Below are 19,186 nucleotides of genomic sequence, written 5' to 3' on the forward strand. Positions count from 1 at the left end.
GATTTCAGCATACCTAAAAAGTGGGATGCTCTGTCCTTGGAGATGCTTCTATGTTGCATTTCCAGTTGAGTATGTTGTCTAGCTGAACTCCAAAGGTATTTGAAAATGTGAATGTTATTTCAAAGCTCTTCAAGGCTTTTTTTTAAAAAAAAAAGATAAAGGGGAGTTAGACTTTGTCAATGCAAATATTTTGAATTTATGATAAACTAATGATATCTCTTGTATTTAGCTTTCACAGAGTGGAATGGGAATTTACAAATTAGTGGTTCTACTAATGGCTTATTTTTCTGAAGTTTAGGAAGTCCATGTGTAAAGTTAAAATATTCAATGATTTAAACCTACAGTCTAATGTAGATTAATGGTTTTTTGCTAAATTGTATCAAATCAAAATGATTTTTCTTTTTGCTTTGAACTATTTTTTCCTATACAGTAATGGAAATGGTAATGTATATTTAAATAGATTTAACATGAAAAAGAAAGATCTTATTCTGCCATTAACCCATTGTCTTTTAATTAGAAAATATTGACATCCGTGGTAGGTCTACACACGAATTATGTTTTTTGTTTTTTTTAAATATATTAATGACTTAACTATTTGAATTATTTATTAAATGAAATTTCCCCATAGTTAAACAGTTATATTTTCCAAAATGACATACCCGTTGCAGTAAACTCAAAACCCTTTTTTCGTCCCGTTTCTTCACAAACATGAAAAGTAGGGACCTCTAGTGATGAGTCTTGGAAAGATTTAACATCAAGGTGAACTAAAACTATAATCGAAATCAGTTTAAAAAATACAATTAGGGAGATATTACAACTAAAAGCATTTATCTTAAATTGTATACATACAGCAGTATTTTATTCATTTATTTTCTTTTGGTGAGTTGACATGCCTCTGACGTCTCATTTCAACAATCAGTTTAGCCAATCAGAGACATTTAGCGTCAAAACACTTCCGCCTTGCTCAGCAACTTGTCTTTTCACTGGAGCGGCCGGTGTGAACGGATACTAGAGTGAACACGTAACTCGTGTCCCAAGAAAATACTATAAGGTAGCAAACGGATGTTTTTCTTAGTTTAATAGCTGTTTATGTTGTTTGCAATAAAAGGAAGACACAGATGTGAGTGATTGTTCCTCCTGATATTCTTGTAGTCATATAGCAAGGGATGTTTCCAGTTAGCAACTAGCTAACATGTCGCATGCTGTGTTTGAATGAACATGAGTTCAGCTATATCTACACATTTTCAGTAGGGCAAGTTCAAAAGCTAAACCTTGATTTAAAAAAAAAAAAGAAGAAAGAATATGAAAATCAAGACTAAAAGCATATCAGCACCGGAGTTGTTATAAAGTAATAGGAATACATATGGTGTCATGGTTTAACTAGCTTGTTTTAAATCTTGTAGATGCCTCCAAAAAAGACAGAAGCCCCCAAACCACCTCCATTAATCGGAAGATTTGGAACATCCTTGAAAATTGGAATTGTGGGATTGCCTAATGTTGGGTAAATAAAATCTTTATGTAATGTGAATGTCTACACATCTTTGAATGTTAAAGCCTAACTTAATTAATGTGCTAACGTTGATATTCTCCTGGTACAGCAAATCAACATTTTTTAATGTGTTGACCAAAAGCCAAGCGGCTGCAGAAAACTTCCCATTCTGCACAATTGACCCAAATGAGAGCAGAGTGCCTGTTCCTGATGAGCGCTATGATTTTCTTTGCCAATACCACAAGCCAGCCAGGTGTGTGTTATGAGAATATTTCATGACATTTTTTTTTTAAACTCATTATTATGGATATTTGTCTGACTGGCCTTTTTCTTTTGTTTCTTCAGTAAGGTTCCTGCTTTCCTAAATGTTGTGGACATTGCTGGTCTGGTGAAGGGAGCTCATTCAGGCCAAGGATTAGGAAATGCATTCCTCTCCCACATCAGTGCCTGTGATGGTATATTCCATATGACACGTAAGTAGCCAGCAGAACTGCCTTCTGCAGCTGCTGAAAGGAGAACACAGCTGTTTTGGGGGGCGGGGGGGTCATACTAGAGCTATTCCTACTCTGTTACTTGGAGCCTTAGTAAAAATAAGGTCCATTCCAATAACTGTGCGGCTGTCTGGTTCGTGCTTCTCCAGTTTGAAGATTTGTTTTTTTTACTTCTGTTTTTTTTTTTTTTTCTTGTTTTTTTTCCCCCCCCCACTTTTTAAGGTGCTTTCGATGACGAGGATATTGTCCATGTAGAGGGCAATGTGGATCCAGTTAGGGACATTGAGATCATCCATGAGGAACTGCGGCTTAAGGATGAGGAAATGATTGCTCCAATAATTGACAAACTGGAGAAAACTGCCGTCAGAGGAGGAGACAAAAAGCTCAAACCTGAATATGTAAGATAAGATGTTTTTGGCAGAGCTTGGAATGCGACATGTCCTACATCACAATTGAGTCTCAACCTTACTTTGTGAAAACCAGCTTACATGGTGATTGTTTCCTCAGGACATCATGGTGAAGATAAAGAACTGGGTGGTGGATGAGAAAAAACACATCAGATTTTACCATGACTGGAATGACAAAGAGGTAATAACATACATGTTTGTGTTCTGATGTGGATTTGTGTGTTAAATTGGCACTCCTGAATTAGTAAATTACTTCACTGCTTGCCCTCCAGAGAAACTAGTATATTCAGTGCTGTAGAATATAGTATAATATTTGGAGTTTAGAAAAAGTGGGGTTTTTTTTGAGCAGTAATTTAATCCTTTTGTCTGATATTGTAACATTTCCTGCCTTGGTACATTTGGGGACTCACAGAAACAATGATGGCATGTGTCTGATATGTGGAACTCTTCTAATGAGATCAAATGTATGACTGCTAAAATATATAGAATAGTTCTTTCAGAAATAAAATGCCCTCCATTGTAATTTTTTTAAATTCTCCCTGCAGATTGAGGTATTGAACAAATACCTGTTCTTAACATCAAAGCCCATGATCTACCTGGTTAATCTCTCAGAGAAGGATTACATCAGAAAAAAGAACAAATGGTATATTCGCACTCATCCACTCACTCACACGCTCACTTATTTACTTTTTTTTGTATTTAGATTTCTTTGATCATTCTCTATTGCTTCCCTCACTGCCTCTGTTTCTCTCAGGTTGGTAAAAATCAAAGAGTGGGTAGATGCACACGATCCTGGTGCACTAGTCATTCCTCTGAGTGGAGCTCTGGAGTCAAAACTACTGGACATGGAGGAGGAGGAGCGGGATAAATACTGCGAGGAACAGAAGACACAGAGGTGAAACAAATATACGACGACTAGTGATTTTTGTTTATTTTTGTTTTAAGTCTGGCTATAAATAATGTCTTATATCAGGGTCATTATGATATAACATCAGATCCAATAATTCTCACCACTGGATGAACAATGGCCAGTGATGAATCAGTCAAAATTGAATTAAAAAATTCAAATTTGCACATTTTGAGTCATTATTGGTATCAAGCAATGAATTCCAGCTCCAACTTTATTAGTTTTTCTGAGTATAGTGCAGTGAATTGGCATCTACCAGGTTTATATTTTACTGGAGTTACTTGTTAGATACAAAATGCACAGTGCTTCTAGACCAGCACGGAACCACCAGCATTTTTTTTTCCTCTCTCTTTCCGAACCAAAGTGGCTGCACAGAATGCGACTTTGAGCTGATACTACGTAATTTAATAAAGCTTTGGCCGTTATAAATTGTGTTTGATGCTAAAACTAACAGATTAGTAACAACGGTATTAAAAATATTATATCACTAATATCAGAAGTACATTTCCAAATGGAGATTTGTTTTTAAAACATGTTGAAAGGTGAATTTTTGCTTGAGTTACCTTATCATGGAAAATCTTATATGTCTGTGCATTACCAGTGTTCTGACCAAAATAATAAAGACTGGCTACGCAGCACTACAGCTGGAATACTTCTTCACTGCGGGACCAGATGAGGTGCGAGCTTGGACTATCAGAGTGAGTTCTCAAAAATTCCTTACTAGACGTGTGAGAGGATTTTTAGTTTTACACTATATGTGAAAATTTGACACATTATTAGGTTTGCTGGTCATTTTCATATTAATGTCTGTTATGTTCAGTGAACTTTAAAGGATTTCTGTTCAGAAAAGAAATATCTGATTTTTTTTTTTTTTTTTTTTTTTTAATGGAAACAGATGTAACTTGAAGAAAACATAAAAAGAAACATAGTAAAACAAAGCGTACAGTAAAATTGAATAAAAGTGAAAACAGTCCTGGAATATTTTGTTGACTTTGAATATCCTATTTAATATTAAGTCTAAATCACTGAAACAAATAAATGCATATGTGGTAATTTGCAGGTTTGCAAGGTTGATGCTGTATAAAACTGTTTTATTATTTTCAAAAATATATCTTGGTCTAGTTTTTTATCAGTTCAAGGCTTTGTTTATTTGAGTTTTCTTCTAAATTTGTTTCCACCTGGATTTATCAAAAGAAATGACCCGGTGTCTCTTTGGTCTGCAAGGTGTAGTTTCAGCAAGTTCATTTGTCCAAAAAGCCTGATCTCAGGTTTTTTCATCAGTAGATTATTTTGTTACTTGAGCTTCTACTAGTGCTGGAAGTCTTAAAAGTTTCAATACATTGAAATATTTCTTTCATGTGCCTCTAACAGAAAGGTACCAAGGCTCCCCAAGCTGCAGGAAAGATCCACACTGACTTCGAGAAAGGCTTTATCATGGCCGAGGTGATGAAATTCAGTGATTTCAAAGAGGAGGGCACGGAAAGTGCAGTTAAGGTGTGTGTTTGTATTGATATTACTTCACAGCTGGACTTCTGTCAATTTTTGAGGTTCTGAAAAATGTTCAATGCAATTAAAGGATTCCCTCTTTTTCACCTCTGCTCTGTCTCAGGCTGCTGGGAAGTACAGGCAACAGGGCAGGAACTACGTGGTGGAGGACGGTGACATTATCTTTTTCAAATTCAACACACCCAACGCACCTAAAAAGAAATAATAGGACTACACAGTCACAAGGGGGGTAATTCAGAGTACAGTTCAGTCAAGCCCTGACTGCAGCATTGTCTACTGGTTTACATACTTTTCTTTTGAATAAAAAAAAAAAAAACGGGCTTGTAGCCCGAGTGGTCACAAAAAACAAATAATTCAAAGCTAGTCAGTTATAATAACAGTGTTCTGGTGTCAGGTTAAATCAGTGGAACTTAAATATAACAAAGAAAGAGGAATGCAAACATATTTTTACTTTATTTTTACAATGATTTCTTTATTTAATACATGAAGCAGGCCTTGTGATACTGTTTTCTGACAAATAAAATGACAAAGCTAAGAGAAATTTGGGAGTATTTCTCTAAAGGACTTTTAACAGCATGTAATCTTTCAATAGTTGTCAAACATTCAATCCTAAAATGTTACTTCCTTTGTGCTTTTGCACTGTTAAGAAAGATTATTTTTAGATTTTCTTCCTTAATTTTTTTTTTTTTGTTTGTTTTACAATATTCACTTTAACATAGCTTTGTTAACAGAGAAAATAATCTGATACATACGGTGTCCAAAGTCTTCTTGCTGATGGGATTTGCCATGAGAAAAGAATGAAAGCCATTACTCTGTTTCACTCAGGGCTGGAATGTACCGTGCCATAAGCTGGATGGATGTTGTTTTATAAAAAAGCAAGGCAGGCATCACTGACCATGCCTGATATTTCCTGAACTGAATTGGTGTTATAAGCTGCTTTTATGGACTGTTTGGGTTAGTTTAAAAGAAAAAGGGGTTTCATACATTACAATGTGTTATGATTGTGGATCATTTGGATTGTTCAACTATAAAAAACAGTCTCACCTTTCCACTGCACCCACAATGTGATTGTCTGTACTTACCCACCATTGCTTCAATATATATCTCAGCACATTGTGGATTAAACTGTAAATCTTTTTAGCTGAAGGGAGCAAGTCACCAACATAAATATGCCCATGTCAATAAAAGGAGGAAAAGATCTTCATTGCTTTGTGTGCATTATTTTTAGTTGACATAATATATTGAAGGAGAACATAAAGTTATGGAATGTGCTTCTACACTAATGCATCTTAAGAGAGTTTCATTAAATTTGGTGCGATTTGAAATGTATTATATGTGAAGTTTTTGGGAAAAAATCTTTTTGGATTCTGTGTGTTTTATCCATCCATCCATCTTCAACTGTGGGGACAGCAGCCTAAGCAGGGAAGGCCAGACTTCCCTCTTCCCAGCCACATTTACCAACTCTGTGGGGGGGAACCCAAGGCGTTCCCAGGCCAGTCGAGAGATATAATCCTTCCAGCGTGTCCTGGATCTCTCCTGAGGTTTCCTCCCAGAGGGATGTGCCTGGAACACCTCACCAGGGAGGCGTCCAGGAGGCATCCTGACCAGATACCCGAGCCACCTCAACTAGCTCCTCTCATTGCGGAGGAGCAGCGGCTCTACTCTGAGCCCCTCCCAGATGACTGAGCTCCTCACCCTATCTCTAAGGGAGAGCCCAGCCACCCTGCGGAGGAAACTCATTTTTATCGCCTGTATATAGGATCTTGTTCTTTTGGTCATGACCCACAGCTCATAACCTTAAGTTAGGGTATGAACATAGATCAACTGGTAAATTGAGAGCTTCGGCTTCTGGCTCAGCTCCTTCTTCACCACGACAGACCAGCGCAGAGTCCGTATTACTGCAGACGTTGCACAGATCCGTCTGTTGCTCTCAAGCTCCATCCTTCCCTCACTTGTGAACAAGACCCCGAGATATTTAAACTCCTCCACTTGAAGCAGGACCTCACTCCTGACACAATCCACCCTATTCCGGCTGAGGACCATCATCTCAGATTTGGAGGTGCTGATTCCCGTCCAAGCCACTTCACACTCAAACTGCGAATCACTCAAGCGAGAGCTGGAGATCACGACCAGATGAAGCCAACAGGACCACGTCATCTGCAAAAAGCAGGGACCCAATCCTGAGGCCACCAAGCCGGATCCCCTCAACACCTCGGCTGCGCCTAGAAATTCTGTCCATATAAGTTATGAACAGAATCGGTGATAAAGGGAAGCCTTGGCGGAGTCCAACCCTCACCGGAAATTAATCCGACTTACTACCGGCAATGCGAACCAAGCTCTGACACCTGTCGTACAGGGACCGGACAGCTTGTACAAGGGGGTCCGGTACCCCATACTCCTGGAGTACCCCCCACAGGAGTCGCTGGGGGACACACTTGAATGCCTTCTCCAGGTCCACAAAGTCGACTGGTTGGGAAAACTCCCATGACCCTTCCAGGACCCCAAAGAGGGTATAGAGCTGGTCCAATGTTCTGTGGCCAGGATGAAAAACCACACTGCTCTTCCTCAATCTGAGATTCGACTATCCGACAAACCATCCTCTCCAGGACCCCTGAATAGACCTTCCCAGGGAGGCCGAGGAGTGTGATTCCCTGTACCTGGAACACACCCTCAGGTCCTCCTTCTTAAAAAGGGGGAACCACCACCCCAGTCTGCCACTGTCCCAGATGTCCACACAATGCTGCAGAGCCGTGTCAGCCAGGATAGCCACACAGCATCCAGAGCCTTAAGGAACTCTGGGGGGTTCTCATCCACCCTGGGGCCTTGCCACCAAGGAGCTTTTTGACCACCTCAGCGACTTCAGCCCCAGAGATAGGAGAGTCCACCCCTAAGTCCCACAGCTCTGCTTCCTCACTGAACAAAGCCTACTCAGACTCAATGTCCCCCTCCTCACTCGGGACATGGTTGAAGCTCTGCTGAAGGTGGGAGTTGAAGCTCGCTCTGACAGGGGACTCAGCCAGACGTTCCAAGCAGACACTCACAACATGTTTGGGCCTGCCAGATCTGACCGGCTTCTTCCCCCACCACCTGAGCCAACTCACCTCCAGGTGCTGATCAGTTGACAGTTCTGCCACCCTCTTCACCCAAGTGTCCAAGCATGTGGCCACAGGTCTGATGATACGATTACAAAATGAATCATCGAACTAAGGCCCAGGGAGTCCTGATGCCAGGTGTGAATATGGACACTAATATGTTCGAAATTGATGTTTGTTATGGACAATTCATGACGAGCACAGAAATCCAACAATAAAACACCATTTGGGTGCACCATGCCTCCCAATCACTCCTCTCCAGGTCTCACTGTCGTTGCCCATGTGAGCATTAAAGTCCCCCAGCAGAACAAGAGAGTCCTCAGAAGGAGCACCCTCCAACACTCCCTCCAAGGACTCCAGAAGGTACTCTGAACTGCTGTTCAGTGCATAAGCACAGACAACAGTCAGGACCTGTCCCCCCACCCGAAGGCGGAGGAATCTACCCTTTCGTCCACCGGCGTAAACCCCAATGTACAGGCACCAAGCCGGGGGCTAATGAGAATGCCCACAACTGCTCGGCGCCTCTTAGCATGAGCAACTCCAGAGTGGAAGAAGGTCCAGCCTCTCTCAAGGGTACTGGTTCCAGAGCCCAACCAAGCCATGCGTCGAGGTGAGTCCAACTATATCTAGCTGTAACCGTTCAACCTCGTGCACAAGCTGCAGGTTCTTTCCCCACAAGAGAGGTGACATTCAATGTCCCTAGAGCAAGTTTCTGCAGCCGAGGCTCAGACCGCCAGTGTCCCCGCTTCTTGCTGCTGCCCAGCTCACATTGCACCCGACCCCTACGGCTCCCCCCGCAGAGGTCAGGGCCTACCGGGCCCCACGGCCATATCACTTGGAACTTTCATCTGCTGTGGAAGACAAGATTGTGATTGAAAGCCTCTTGAAAGCTAATAAATAAGTAATTTAATGATTGTATTACCTCTTTCAGTTTAACTTTGCGTTTAAAAATGATTAAAATAATCATTTTATTTATGATTAAAATAATCATTTTTAGTTTAATTTGCAAAACTGCACAAAAATTTTAGTCTGTAAAATCAAATTATTCCACACCAGGTTTCTCATAAGATCATTTTCCTAAGAAGTTTGTCCACATATTGGCATTATTAAAATAATTTTTAGTTTCCAGCAAAGTTTTAACTATGGACAAAAGGTTTGTCCTAAAATTTAGTAAGTCCATATAATGTAATCGAGTACATTTGTATAATTCGTAATGGTAAATATGAGATTGTTGCATACTTTCAGACTTTGACAGACCCCCGTTTTTATTAGCAGGCGAAGCTAATAAATAGTTTATAAAAGCAGAGTAGAAAACGTTTTTGTCATCTTTGAGACCATTCAGATTGTACCAAATGAAACTAAGTGCACTTAAAACTTCACTTTAGGATCATTATAATGTCCGATTTGAGATTACAATCCTAAATGTTACTCGCTAAACCTAAGTAGAAGGCTTCATGTTTCCAAATTGTGTGCTTGATGTGAACGAGACCATTTTATAAGTTACAGATTCAATTTTTTCTAAGAACCTCTCGCGTTACTAGGAGTTAAAAGGATTGAACATTTGGATTGAAAGATGACAAGAGTAACGATGTGTAATAAATAACTTTATTAAATTAAAAACCTATTATGAAACAAAGCAGAGTTTGAAGTGTTCACTGCTGGTTTCCAAGTCTCTTGTTAGGATTTCGACTACTACATTCCTTCTCTGGCCTCGCTCAACAAACAGGAAACACACGTCCTACAAAAAACCCGAAAAAATTTACAAGCATTTCAGTTAGCCAATGACGTGCCAACAGTGCACCCACTCAGCCAATGGGCATAGAGAAGAAGGGCGGGACGTCCTGTAATGTGATGCAAATTCGACGGTCAAGCTTGTTAGTCCCACCTTTTTGTGTTTCCCGCACCGTCAATCAAAATAGAAAAAAATCGACCCGAATTCACCGATCAACACTAGCCCGCCTTTGATAAAATAATGATGTTCGGAGTTTAGTTGATCTGGTAATCCTACCGGTTACTACCAATCACGCTATGACTGGTACGTAAACATTAAGCGCATCGAAGCTGCAACTAATCGGTGAGTTTGTGAAAGCTGCAGCGGAGCGAGCTGCGTCTTTTTATCGTTAGCTTTGCTGCTAACTAGCTCGATATGGTTAGCTAACTAGGCTAGCTGACTAGCCACGGAGTTGACAAAGTAAACAGTCGATCTGGGCCGAAATAGTCCCAGAATCTCCGCTGCAAAGTTGAATTTCGCAATAAGCTCCTTTTGGACTGGAGAGTGGGGATGCTTTGCGAGCTTTTCTGGCAGGCAGGAGTTGAAGATTACAGAGTTTTGCTGAGTTTCCCCCTCTCTCCCTGCTAGCGCCAGAGCAGCCTCTGAAACAAGGAGAAATGGCGTCCGCGGACGTGGACAGCAGTCAAAGCGAGTTTCTGCAAGCCGGCGGCGCAGCGGAAACACAGGTATCCCGCATTTTCTAGCTCGCTCCCTATCGGATTCTGGATGTGATTTTGAGAGCATAAAGTTCACACGTTTTAAAATTTTGATGGCATGGGGTGAAAGCCGTACACTTCCTGTGTTCCCCTCAATAACGGCCACCCACTTTACCCCTGTAAAACCCGCCCATAGTGGGTAGGACACTGAAGTCAGTCACTTGGGTCGGCTCGCTGGAAGATAGCCGGTGTACCCTGGGCTTGGAGGATGCAGTGATGTTATAATGTAGCAGTAATGTCGTCCACGATCATTACAGTAGCGTTCAATTGTGTTGTAATGGCCACCCATCCCCCACTCGCTGCTCTCGACTATTTCTGAGCCTGTTGTCGTCACTGTGTGTTGGTGGCTGTTTCTGTCTCGTGACTGGCCGATCTTTGCATCAAAAGAAATTCTGCCTGATCCTCGACTGTCTCTGCTTTAGTCGCTCTTTGATATATAAACACAGTCTCCTAATTCATAACAGATTTACAGACAATAGCCAGGCTTGTTCCCCTCCTCTTTGATCTAATCTGAAGCAGAGATGAATGACTATCTCCATGTGGAAGCGTGATCTGCCTTTGCTAATTGAGTTTTGATTGTACTCACAGACGACAGATATGTCAGCTATCCAGCTGACAGGTTCTGACCGATGGGAAGTGTTAACTCCTGTTTCAGCTGGGAAGGAAGACCAAGGAGTCGTCCACATTCCAAACTCTGGGATTGTCACATCCAACGGGCAATATGTGCTTCCAATTGGGAGTCTTCCTAGCCAGCCCATTTATGTTACAGCATCTGGTAGTGAGGCTGCCTCCAATGGAGTGTCAGGCATTCAGTATCAGGTAAAAGAAAGAGAAAAAAACGCTAACATCCTTAAGGTACTGTAAGTGCTCTGTTTGGGTGATCGTCATGCTCACTACTGTTACCATGTATTCCAGGTCATCCCACAAATTCAGAATGCAGATGGGACACTTGCAGGATTCCCAGCACAGGGATTGGATGACGGTACAGGGCAGATTCAGCTCCTCCAAGATGGGAGCCAGGGCAGTATTGGAATCAGCTGTGCCACAACAGCAACCACAGACCTCCTAACACAGGCTGGTCACGTTCAGTCGATCCAGGGTGTCTCTCTGGCTGGGGGTACAGCATACACAGGCACTGTACCTGTAGGGCTGCCTGGCAACATTACGTTTGTCCCTATAAACAGCGTGGATCTGGAATCCCTAGGCCTAACAGGAGCTCAGACAGTCCCTATTGCAACAGGGGTGACCCCTGAGGGTCAGCTGATAATGAGCAGCCAGGCGCTGGAAAGTCAGGGCCAGGACAAGCAGCAGCTGGTGACAGTCAGCGACCCCAATGCAAACCAAGAGCTGTACGTGCCAACCACCACCACATCCTCCTCCAACTCCTCCCAGCTCCCTGAGACCATCGATGGCACCGGGGTTCTTACCCAAGCCACTGCTGTGTCTGCCGGAGTGTCTGATCCTTCCACAGAAAACTTCAACTCCCATAACCACCTGCAGCAGATCCAGGTGAGCATGTTTGCCTTCTATACTGTATGTGTGTCAAGTCAGCGTATTTTGGTTCTTAACTTACATCTACAACAATGTTTAACTGATACAACTTTTTGTTTTATGATGAGACTTTATTTCTACTAATTTTAAAGAATCTTAATCAAAATCAAACAAACAGTCTGAGAGGAAAAAGATAATTTGTTAAAGTCAAGGACATTACTGATGAGTAGTGTAGTGTTTGGATTTCTTTGAACTGATTGGATAGTTTCTGGTTTCTCCATGTAGACCTTGTTTTCTTGTTGGAGCAGATTAAAGATAAAGTGATCATTTTCCATGTAGCTTAATGTGATTTTTGTACCTAATTTCAGGTATGGTATTGACACTAGCATCTGAAGATTTTAAATGATTCACACACAAACATATTGACGAAGAGTCTTAACATGAGTTAGAAAACAGTTCATTTAAGTGTCAAGCCAAAAAGGATGTGACCACTGCTTTATGTCCACCCACTATCTAGCAGCACATAAGTAGATTTTATCAATTGAAACTTTATTTATAAAGGATTTCACATACCAAGAGGTATGCAAAGTGCTGCATGGGTAAATTGATAAATAAAAGTATAAAATGACATAAACAAGCATCTAAAATAAATAATTAAAGATGAAAGACAGTACAAAGCCAGGCCTGGTGTCTGTGCTTTATGCAGTTAAAAGCCAGTGTAAAAATATGAGTTTATCAAGTGTTGAGTGAAGATTCCCAAAGACAAGGGATGTTCAGCATTGGCTTTTTTTAAATATATATGCTGATTTTGTCCAACTCTTGATTTTTGTTACCAATATCGGTCAATACTGATATTTCTGGAGCAAGTTGTAACAAAATAAACCCCAAATATCTGGAAAACTATACATAGCATCTCTTATATTTGGTCATTTTAAGTTAGAGGAGACTTAGTGGAAAAGTTTGATATATAATTGTGTGTCAAGTTGTGTCATTAAAAAGTAAAAACTGATACCGATCATTTCCAAAATTTCATTTTAATACTGATATAGGCAGATAATCTTGGCAGGTTGATAATTTCATACATCTCTACCAGAGACCTTTAGTCTCTCCATCAGCAACTTCTACCTCAAACAGCCACACCAGTAGCTGTTCTGGTTTTCTGCCTTTGCTTACTGGTAATTGTTTTTACGTTGTTTTGTTTATGCTTCTGTTTATGTTGTTGGTTTTATGCTCCATTTCTCGTTCTTCCATTACATATTAAATACAGTCTTCCATTTCTCAAGAGCAACTGATTGCTTTGTTTTCATCTGCATCACCAGATGTAGTATTTTTTTTCCCCGTGGACCTCTTTTGTGACAGTAATATGCTGATTCCCTGTGTGGGGTCAGATAAGTCTAAGTCAATATAAGTGAAAGTTGAACTGTTATAAGTGGTGCTTTCACTTTGGAGCAGTGGTTTTATACTTGGGATTTCTTGACTGAAAATCTTTGCAATGGAGAAATCTTGGTAATCTTTGTAAATCTTTGCTTCTACCTGCAATCGACTGCTGTTCCTGATGGTTTAGGTGTCCTCTTCCAATGCCACCACTATCTCACAGCCCATCCTACACCTGTCTGGGGATGGTCAGGCCCAGGTAGCCCAGGTGGCTCAGAGCCAGGACCTGACTGCAGCCGGTCAGTCTCTACAGAGCGTGCAGCTGGTCAACCCAGGAACCTTCCTCATCCAGGCCCAAACCGTCACGGCCACTGGACAAATCCAATGGCAAACCTTCCAGGTACTGTTGTTGCTTTTTCCAAAACATTAAATCGTTCAATGTGTGCAGGAAATTACTTTTTGATCATTGAAATAATCAATCCTGCTACAGGTTCAGGGTGTCCAGTCGCTTCAGGGTCTCCAGTTGCCCCAGGGCCAGGCCCAGCATTTGACCCTGGCCCCAGTCCAGACCCTCCCTATGGGCCAAACAGGGCAAGTCAGCTTACCCAACCTCCAGACAGTCACAGTGAACCCTGTAACACAAAGTGGAATTCAGTACACGCAGGGTGAGGATTCAGGCAGTCCAGTTGGTGAGACCACACACATAACCCTCCATTTTCATGTCAGAATCTTTATTATTATTACTATAATAATTCATCCCTTATTCATAGCAGTCCTCAATCCTCCCTCTGTTTACCCACTTCTCTACTGGTTCAGGTATTCAAATAAAGGAGGAGCCAGACTCGGAGGAGTGGCAGCTGAGAGACTCCACGCTGAACCCCAGCGACCTAAACAACCTGCGCGTTCAGATGACGGATGAGGACATGGAGACGCCCAGCGGGGAGGGCAAGAGGCTCCGCAGAGTCGCCTGCACCTGCCCCAACTGCAAAGAGTCTGGAGGAAGGTGGGCTTCCTCAAACACACAGATGCAGCACAGTTTGTTGCTGTTAAGCTTTTCTTTGTCCAATACAACAAGTTACATAATTCCTGTCTTCATTTCCAGAGACACCCATAACCGTTTCTTTTCTCTTTTGCTTACAGAGGCTCAGGCATGGGGAAAAAGAAGCAGCACATCTGCCACATCGTTGGTTGCGGTAAAGTCTACGGTAAAACGTCTCACCTGCGAGCTCACCTGCGCTGGCACAGTGGAGAGAGACCCTTCGTCTGCAACTGGATGTACTGTGGGAAGAGGTTCACCAGGAGCGACGAGCTGCAGAGACACAGGAGGACACACACAGGTGAGTTGATAATTCCCATGCACCCTACACACACCTGATCGCAAGCTACACTGAACATAATGTGTAGAGAAATTGTCCCTGCGGTCCTTTATTATCAGCAGCATGTGTTTTATGTGAGAACAATGTTTCCCTGTGTTCTTCCATTCATTTTGGACAAGAATAATAATAAGCAAATGGTTGCTATGTTAAAAAAAAAAAAAAAAAAAAAAGTTAATAATAATGTAATAGCAGTAAAATGGTTGCAATTTGAAACAGTAGTGTTGTAATAAACACTTAGTTTGGGTTTTACATACCCAGCCACTTGGTAGAGACGGCTCAGACAGATTTATGTCTCTGCAAATGTAGCTCTACCAAATGGTAGACCAGGACCTTAATGGGTTAAAACTACTTAAAAATAGTTGCATGTTAATGTGTGAATGGGTCTGATGTGAGAAAAACAGATTCAAGGATATTTGACCAAAGATTAGCAAGTAAAGGATTCTAATCTTGTGGGGCTTTATAACATTTGAAGTGGTGGTCCATGTCTCGGGCGAGTCATTTACTGCTTATGATATCCTAGTTTCATATTAAACTGGGTTCAGGAGGTTTTGGAGCTTCAGTCTTCATCTGAAGGCAGTATGTCGGTATGAGGTAGATAAAACTATCAATCTGCTACAATCACTGATTAGTCTATGTAGATGTTCATTCTTCGAGGACCAGTTCATGTGTGTGTGTGTGTGTGTGGACGAGGTCAAGCTTTAGAATTAGCCACCATGAAACTGTCTTTAAAGTGGAACTATTATGTGCATTTCAGGCTAATTTATTTTTATTTCTGAGACCAGAAGGGCTGGGAATTGATCGAGTTATTGTCACAAATCGCTTTATTTACTTCAGACCGACCCTCTCCGTAGGCTGTCAGATCAGCCTGTGGGCAAAACGAGTGGATTGAGACTCTTCCGCATTAAGCCCCGCCTCCCGCCACCGCGCTACATCGGGAGCGCACACCGCACCTGCTTTTGCCGTCATTGTAACATCTCATAAACAGAAGGATTAGGCTAATATGAACTCAATAAAAAACACAAAATACAATGTCAACACATAGCATACAGCCCTACATGTTGGAACCTGAATCAGACCCTGAAAACGAAGTGGAAAACAGCAACCCACAGCAACGGATGCAGCAGGATGTCTCTTTTTGGTAAACTCACCAGCCATCGTTGGAAATAACTTTATCCGACGTTTTCCACCCGCCTGATGTATTTGTACATGCCCTTGGTAACCAGTAAAAGGTAACCAATCACCAAACCTTATCCCCCGGGACGTCACAAGGATTTCCAAGTAGAAAAAACTCTCTAAAATGACACGTTTTTCGTCGCTATGGAAACTGAACGGAGCGAGTGCTGGAACTCAAACTCAAACTCAAACATGCGTTTAGGTGAAAAACAGTGCCGTTCACATGTCTGATGAGAATTCAACACTGTAACACTGTAGAAAGCTCAGAAAACTCAAAATACCATAATAGGATCCCTTTAAACTATGCTCTTTTTATATCCAATTAAAGCTTTGATCAGCGTCTGGCTGTAGTTCAGTTTTTTCCAACACTTGTTCCTCGCTTTCAGCAGAGGTCAAGTGGGAAAGATTGAACGCTCTCGTTGCAACCAGCAACTTAAACTAGTTGGTTAATAAGCTTTAAATATACCAGAGTTTTCAGCTGTTTGTATACCTATCATTCTGCACTATGCAGAAGACTATCCAACATTTGCACACAGGCGAAGCCCCTGTGCTGTCAACAGTCCACTAGCGTAAAGTCTGATTTTACGCATTTGAAAGCCAAAAGTTTATAAAACAAATAAAAAAGACTTGTCAAATGTTTTCCCACTTGCTCATCCTCCTGATGAAAAGTATTTCTAATCCAGATTATTATGCACAGAAACTTTTCTACTGCAGAATATTAAATCCTAACCATAGCTGGTAAGGAGGCAGAAATCTCAACAAGTTGCTTCATGATCTGAAACCACTGCTGCAACAACTTCTTTTTAATTAGCGACATGCAAACCATAGCAGACACTTTCATAAATATATGAAGATATTATTATATTATTATTAAATAACTGCATGATGTTTCAGGACAGTTCATTAAATAATTATATATTTATTTATTGCTCCTGATATTGTCAGCAAGCTGTGTCTGCAAACCTGAGGAACCAAAGTGTTCGTGTTTGCATGTTGGATGTTCCAGTGAGTACTCTCAGTACATTAAAGAGACTCTCTAGAATGCTGAACTCATATAAGATTTAGACTTGACATTTAGGAAAATATGACTAGAATAGTACTTCACTGAGCCTCAACAGGAAATGCTGCTGGCTGCTGGGAGGAGTGACGGCGTGCCGTCTTCAGTCCTGCACTGTGGAGGTATCAGTTTGTAGCTCAAGGCACAACATAAAATAAGTCTTAATTTCTCTTTTAAGGTGACGCGTGATGGCCTCATTGTTTCTAGAGTCATGTCAAATTCTGATTCACCTTTGCACCTGGTCTAATGTGTGTCTTTGACCTGGCAGGAGAGAAGAAGTTTGTGTGCTCAGAGTGCTCCAAGAGGTTCATGCGGAGCGACCACCTGGCCAAGCACATAAAGACTCACCAGAACAAAAAAGGCGGAGTTCCCTCCTCCACGTCTCCATCCACCACCGACGCCGTCATCACCACAGACGGAACCACACTCATCCTGCAGACCACCACCCCCCACGACCTTGTAGCCAATCAAGAGATCCCTCTGCAGCTGGTCACTGTGGCGCCCGGTGAGGTCATGGAATGAGAAACGGGGGAGGAGACAGGGACGAGGTGACTCTTTCTGAGAACTGGCCAATCACAGGGACCTTTTGGGCTTTTCTCTTCCCCTCTAATCTTTTTTCTGTTTTTTTTCTTTTTGTTTAGTTTTTTTTTTTTTTTCCTTTTTTTTTTTTATATATGAATATATACGTAAATATATATGGCAAATATATATATTTTAAGTGAGAGTTATCTTAATGTTTGTTTTTTGCAGTCTTTTTATAGGGGGGCAAAAGAAATAACATTAAAATGTGGTTGCTATGTACACGAAAAAGAAAAAAGACAATTTAACACTCAAAACACGACATGAATACTCAACACAATGAAATGCCTTATTTTGTATTATACTCTTGTATAAAATGCTGGAGGTGCATGTGTTTTTTAAGCTTTGCAGATGATGTAACTGTAATGGAGATAACTGTGTTTGTGCAAAGGAGGGAGAAGGAAGCAACCTCTCTGGGATGATTGTGTGTTTTCTTTTTCTTTCTTTTTTAAATTTTTTCCCCTTGCAGGAGAGTTCTGACTGAACCAAGCGCTCTGCTTGAAGCAGTGCAACAGCCAGAGTTAACTGTTGCACCGCTGCTGCCATGAACGGATGTTTTTTCAAGATCAACATTTTAGTTGACTAGTTTTTCTTTTTAAAGCTTCTCTTAACACAGAAACTGGAAATAGGTCTGCAAGTCACATAATCCTCAAAAGCCTGCATGCTGTTTCCAATGGATTCCAGGAGGCTCTGGTTAATAATCTGGTACCACCACCCCTCTCATTGTTACACTCGAGTCTTGCATGTTTCCGGTATTTATGTTAAAGGTAGCTGACTGCTAATAGTGACCTCACATTGAGAGTACAGACACAACTTTGGGCCTGCCATCTAGTATATTTCTGCATGTTTTTCGTCTAATATGCAGCAGTTACCACCCAGTTATTTACAGCTAGCAGCAGCGATGCCACGCTGCTACAAGCAGAGCGCAGGTCAATCTGGTGGTCAGGGTAGGATGACAGTGCCACTCATAACTGATCTGAAGTTTTTTTTTTTTTTTTTTTTCCACCTCAGTGGGTGGAAGGGGGATGCAAGTCGCTCTGATAAAGAGCTAATTTCTTCCAGCAACTGGTCAGTCTGAGCAGAATGTCCCATCTGTCCACACGAGCACACCGTCCGCTGTGCTTGTTCACATATAGAAAAATAAAACAGCCCCTTTTTCTTTTACATATTTTTGTTGTAAATTCACACTTTGTCCCAGTTTTCCATTTCTGTGTCCATCCGAGTGTCACCTTAACCAGAACATGCGACGGTGAATGCAAATGTTGACGGTCTGGGTGGTTGCCTTCGAAATCCTGCAGGCCTGTTCGTTGTCGGCTGCACGTGGCTACAGGAGAGCGCTTCAAGCATTGCCGTGTGGATTAAAACGGATGCAGCGAATCGGCAGCCCCTGGGGACGTTCTTCTCATTGAACATTCCAGTTGGACACCAAATGATGTGGGATGGTTTTGCAATAACTGCTCTGTTGGTAATTCTAGCCAGATGTTGCTCAAAGAGGAAAACAATCATGCCATTGTCTTTTTTTTTTTTTTTCCTAATTATTGTAATCTTTTCCTCAGTTTGTCTTTTGTTTGTAGAATTCATCGACATGTATATTATCTTATTTTCACATTGTTTATAGAAGCCATTACTTAGTAAACTGAATTTGTTGTATCAAAACCTTATTTTAAGTGATTTTTTTTAAAGAATTGGTGTAAAAATTGAATGTTACCTTTTGTAAAACCTTTTTTCAAATGGATCACAATAAAAGTCTGAAACCT

General features: G+C 41.3%; 2 protein-coding genes across 4 annotated transcripts; both read left to right on the forward strand.

Moving 5' to 3' along the window:
- Positions 1-984: 984 nt before the first annotated feature.
- Positions 985-5,986, forward strand: LOC306772894 (obg-like ATPase 1). Of its 2 annotated transcripts, none has more exons than XM_079262542.1 (11): positions 985-1,120; positions 1,404-1,501; positions 1,599-1,742; positions 1,835-1,962; positions 2,203-2,378; positions 2,488-2,568; positions 2,933-3,030; positions 3,142-3,282; positions 3,896-3,992; positions 4,666-4,788; positions 4,904-5,986. In XM_079262542.1, the coding sequence occupies exons 2-11, from the start codon at positions 1,404-1,406 to the stop codon at positions 5,003-5,005; spliced, it is 1,188 nt and encodes a 395-aa protein (XP_079118668.1). In that variant the 5' UTR covers positions 985-1,120; the 3' UTR covers positions 5,006-5,986. The 2 variants fall into 2 exon arrangements, with proteins under 2 accessions (XP_079118668.1, XP_079118669.1); XM_079262543.1 differs by having other exon boundaries at positions 991-1,051.
- A 3,827-nt stretch (positions 5,987-9,813) lies between these two features.
- LOC306772601 (transcription factor Sp3-like) lies at positions 9,814-19,047 on the forward strand. Of its 2 annotated transcripts, none has more exons than XM_079262154.1 (8): positions 9,814-10,349; positions 10,968-11,198; positions 11,295-11,888; positions 13,435-13,644; positions 13,735-13,933; positions 14,061-14,247; positions 14,385-14,581; positions 17,119-19,047. In XM_079262154.1, exons 1-8 carry the CDS (start codon positions 10,281-10,283, stop codon positions 17,370-17,372), a joined length of 1,941 nt encoding a protein of 646 aa, XP_079118280.1. In that variant the 5' UTR covers positions 9,814-10,280; the 3' UTR covers positions 17,373-19,047. The 2 variants fall into 2 exon arrangements, with proteins under 2 accessions (XP_079118280.1, XP_079118281.1); XM_079262155.1 differs by having other exon boundaries at positions 13,468-13,644.
- The last annotated feature ends 139 nt before the right edge of the window (positions 19,048-19,186 follow it).

The sequence above is a fragment of the Telmatherina bonti genome (genome assembly GCF_933228915.1).
Source record: "Telmatherina bonti genome assembly, chromosome: 22".
Classification (NCBI taxonomy): Eukaryota; Metazoa; Chordata; class Actinopteri; order Atheriniformes; family Telmatherinidae; genus Telmatherina; species Telmatherina bonti.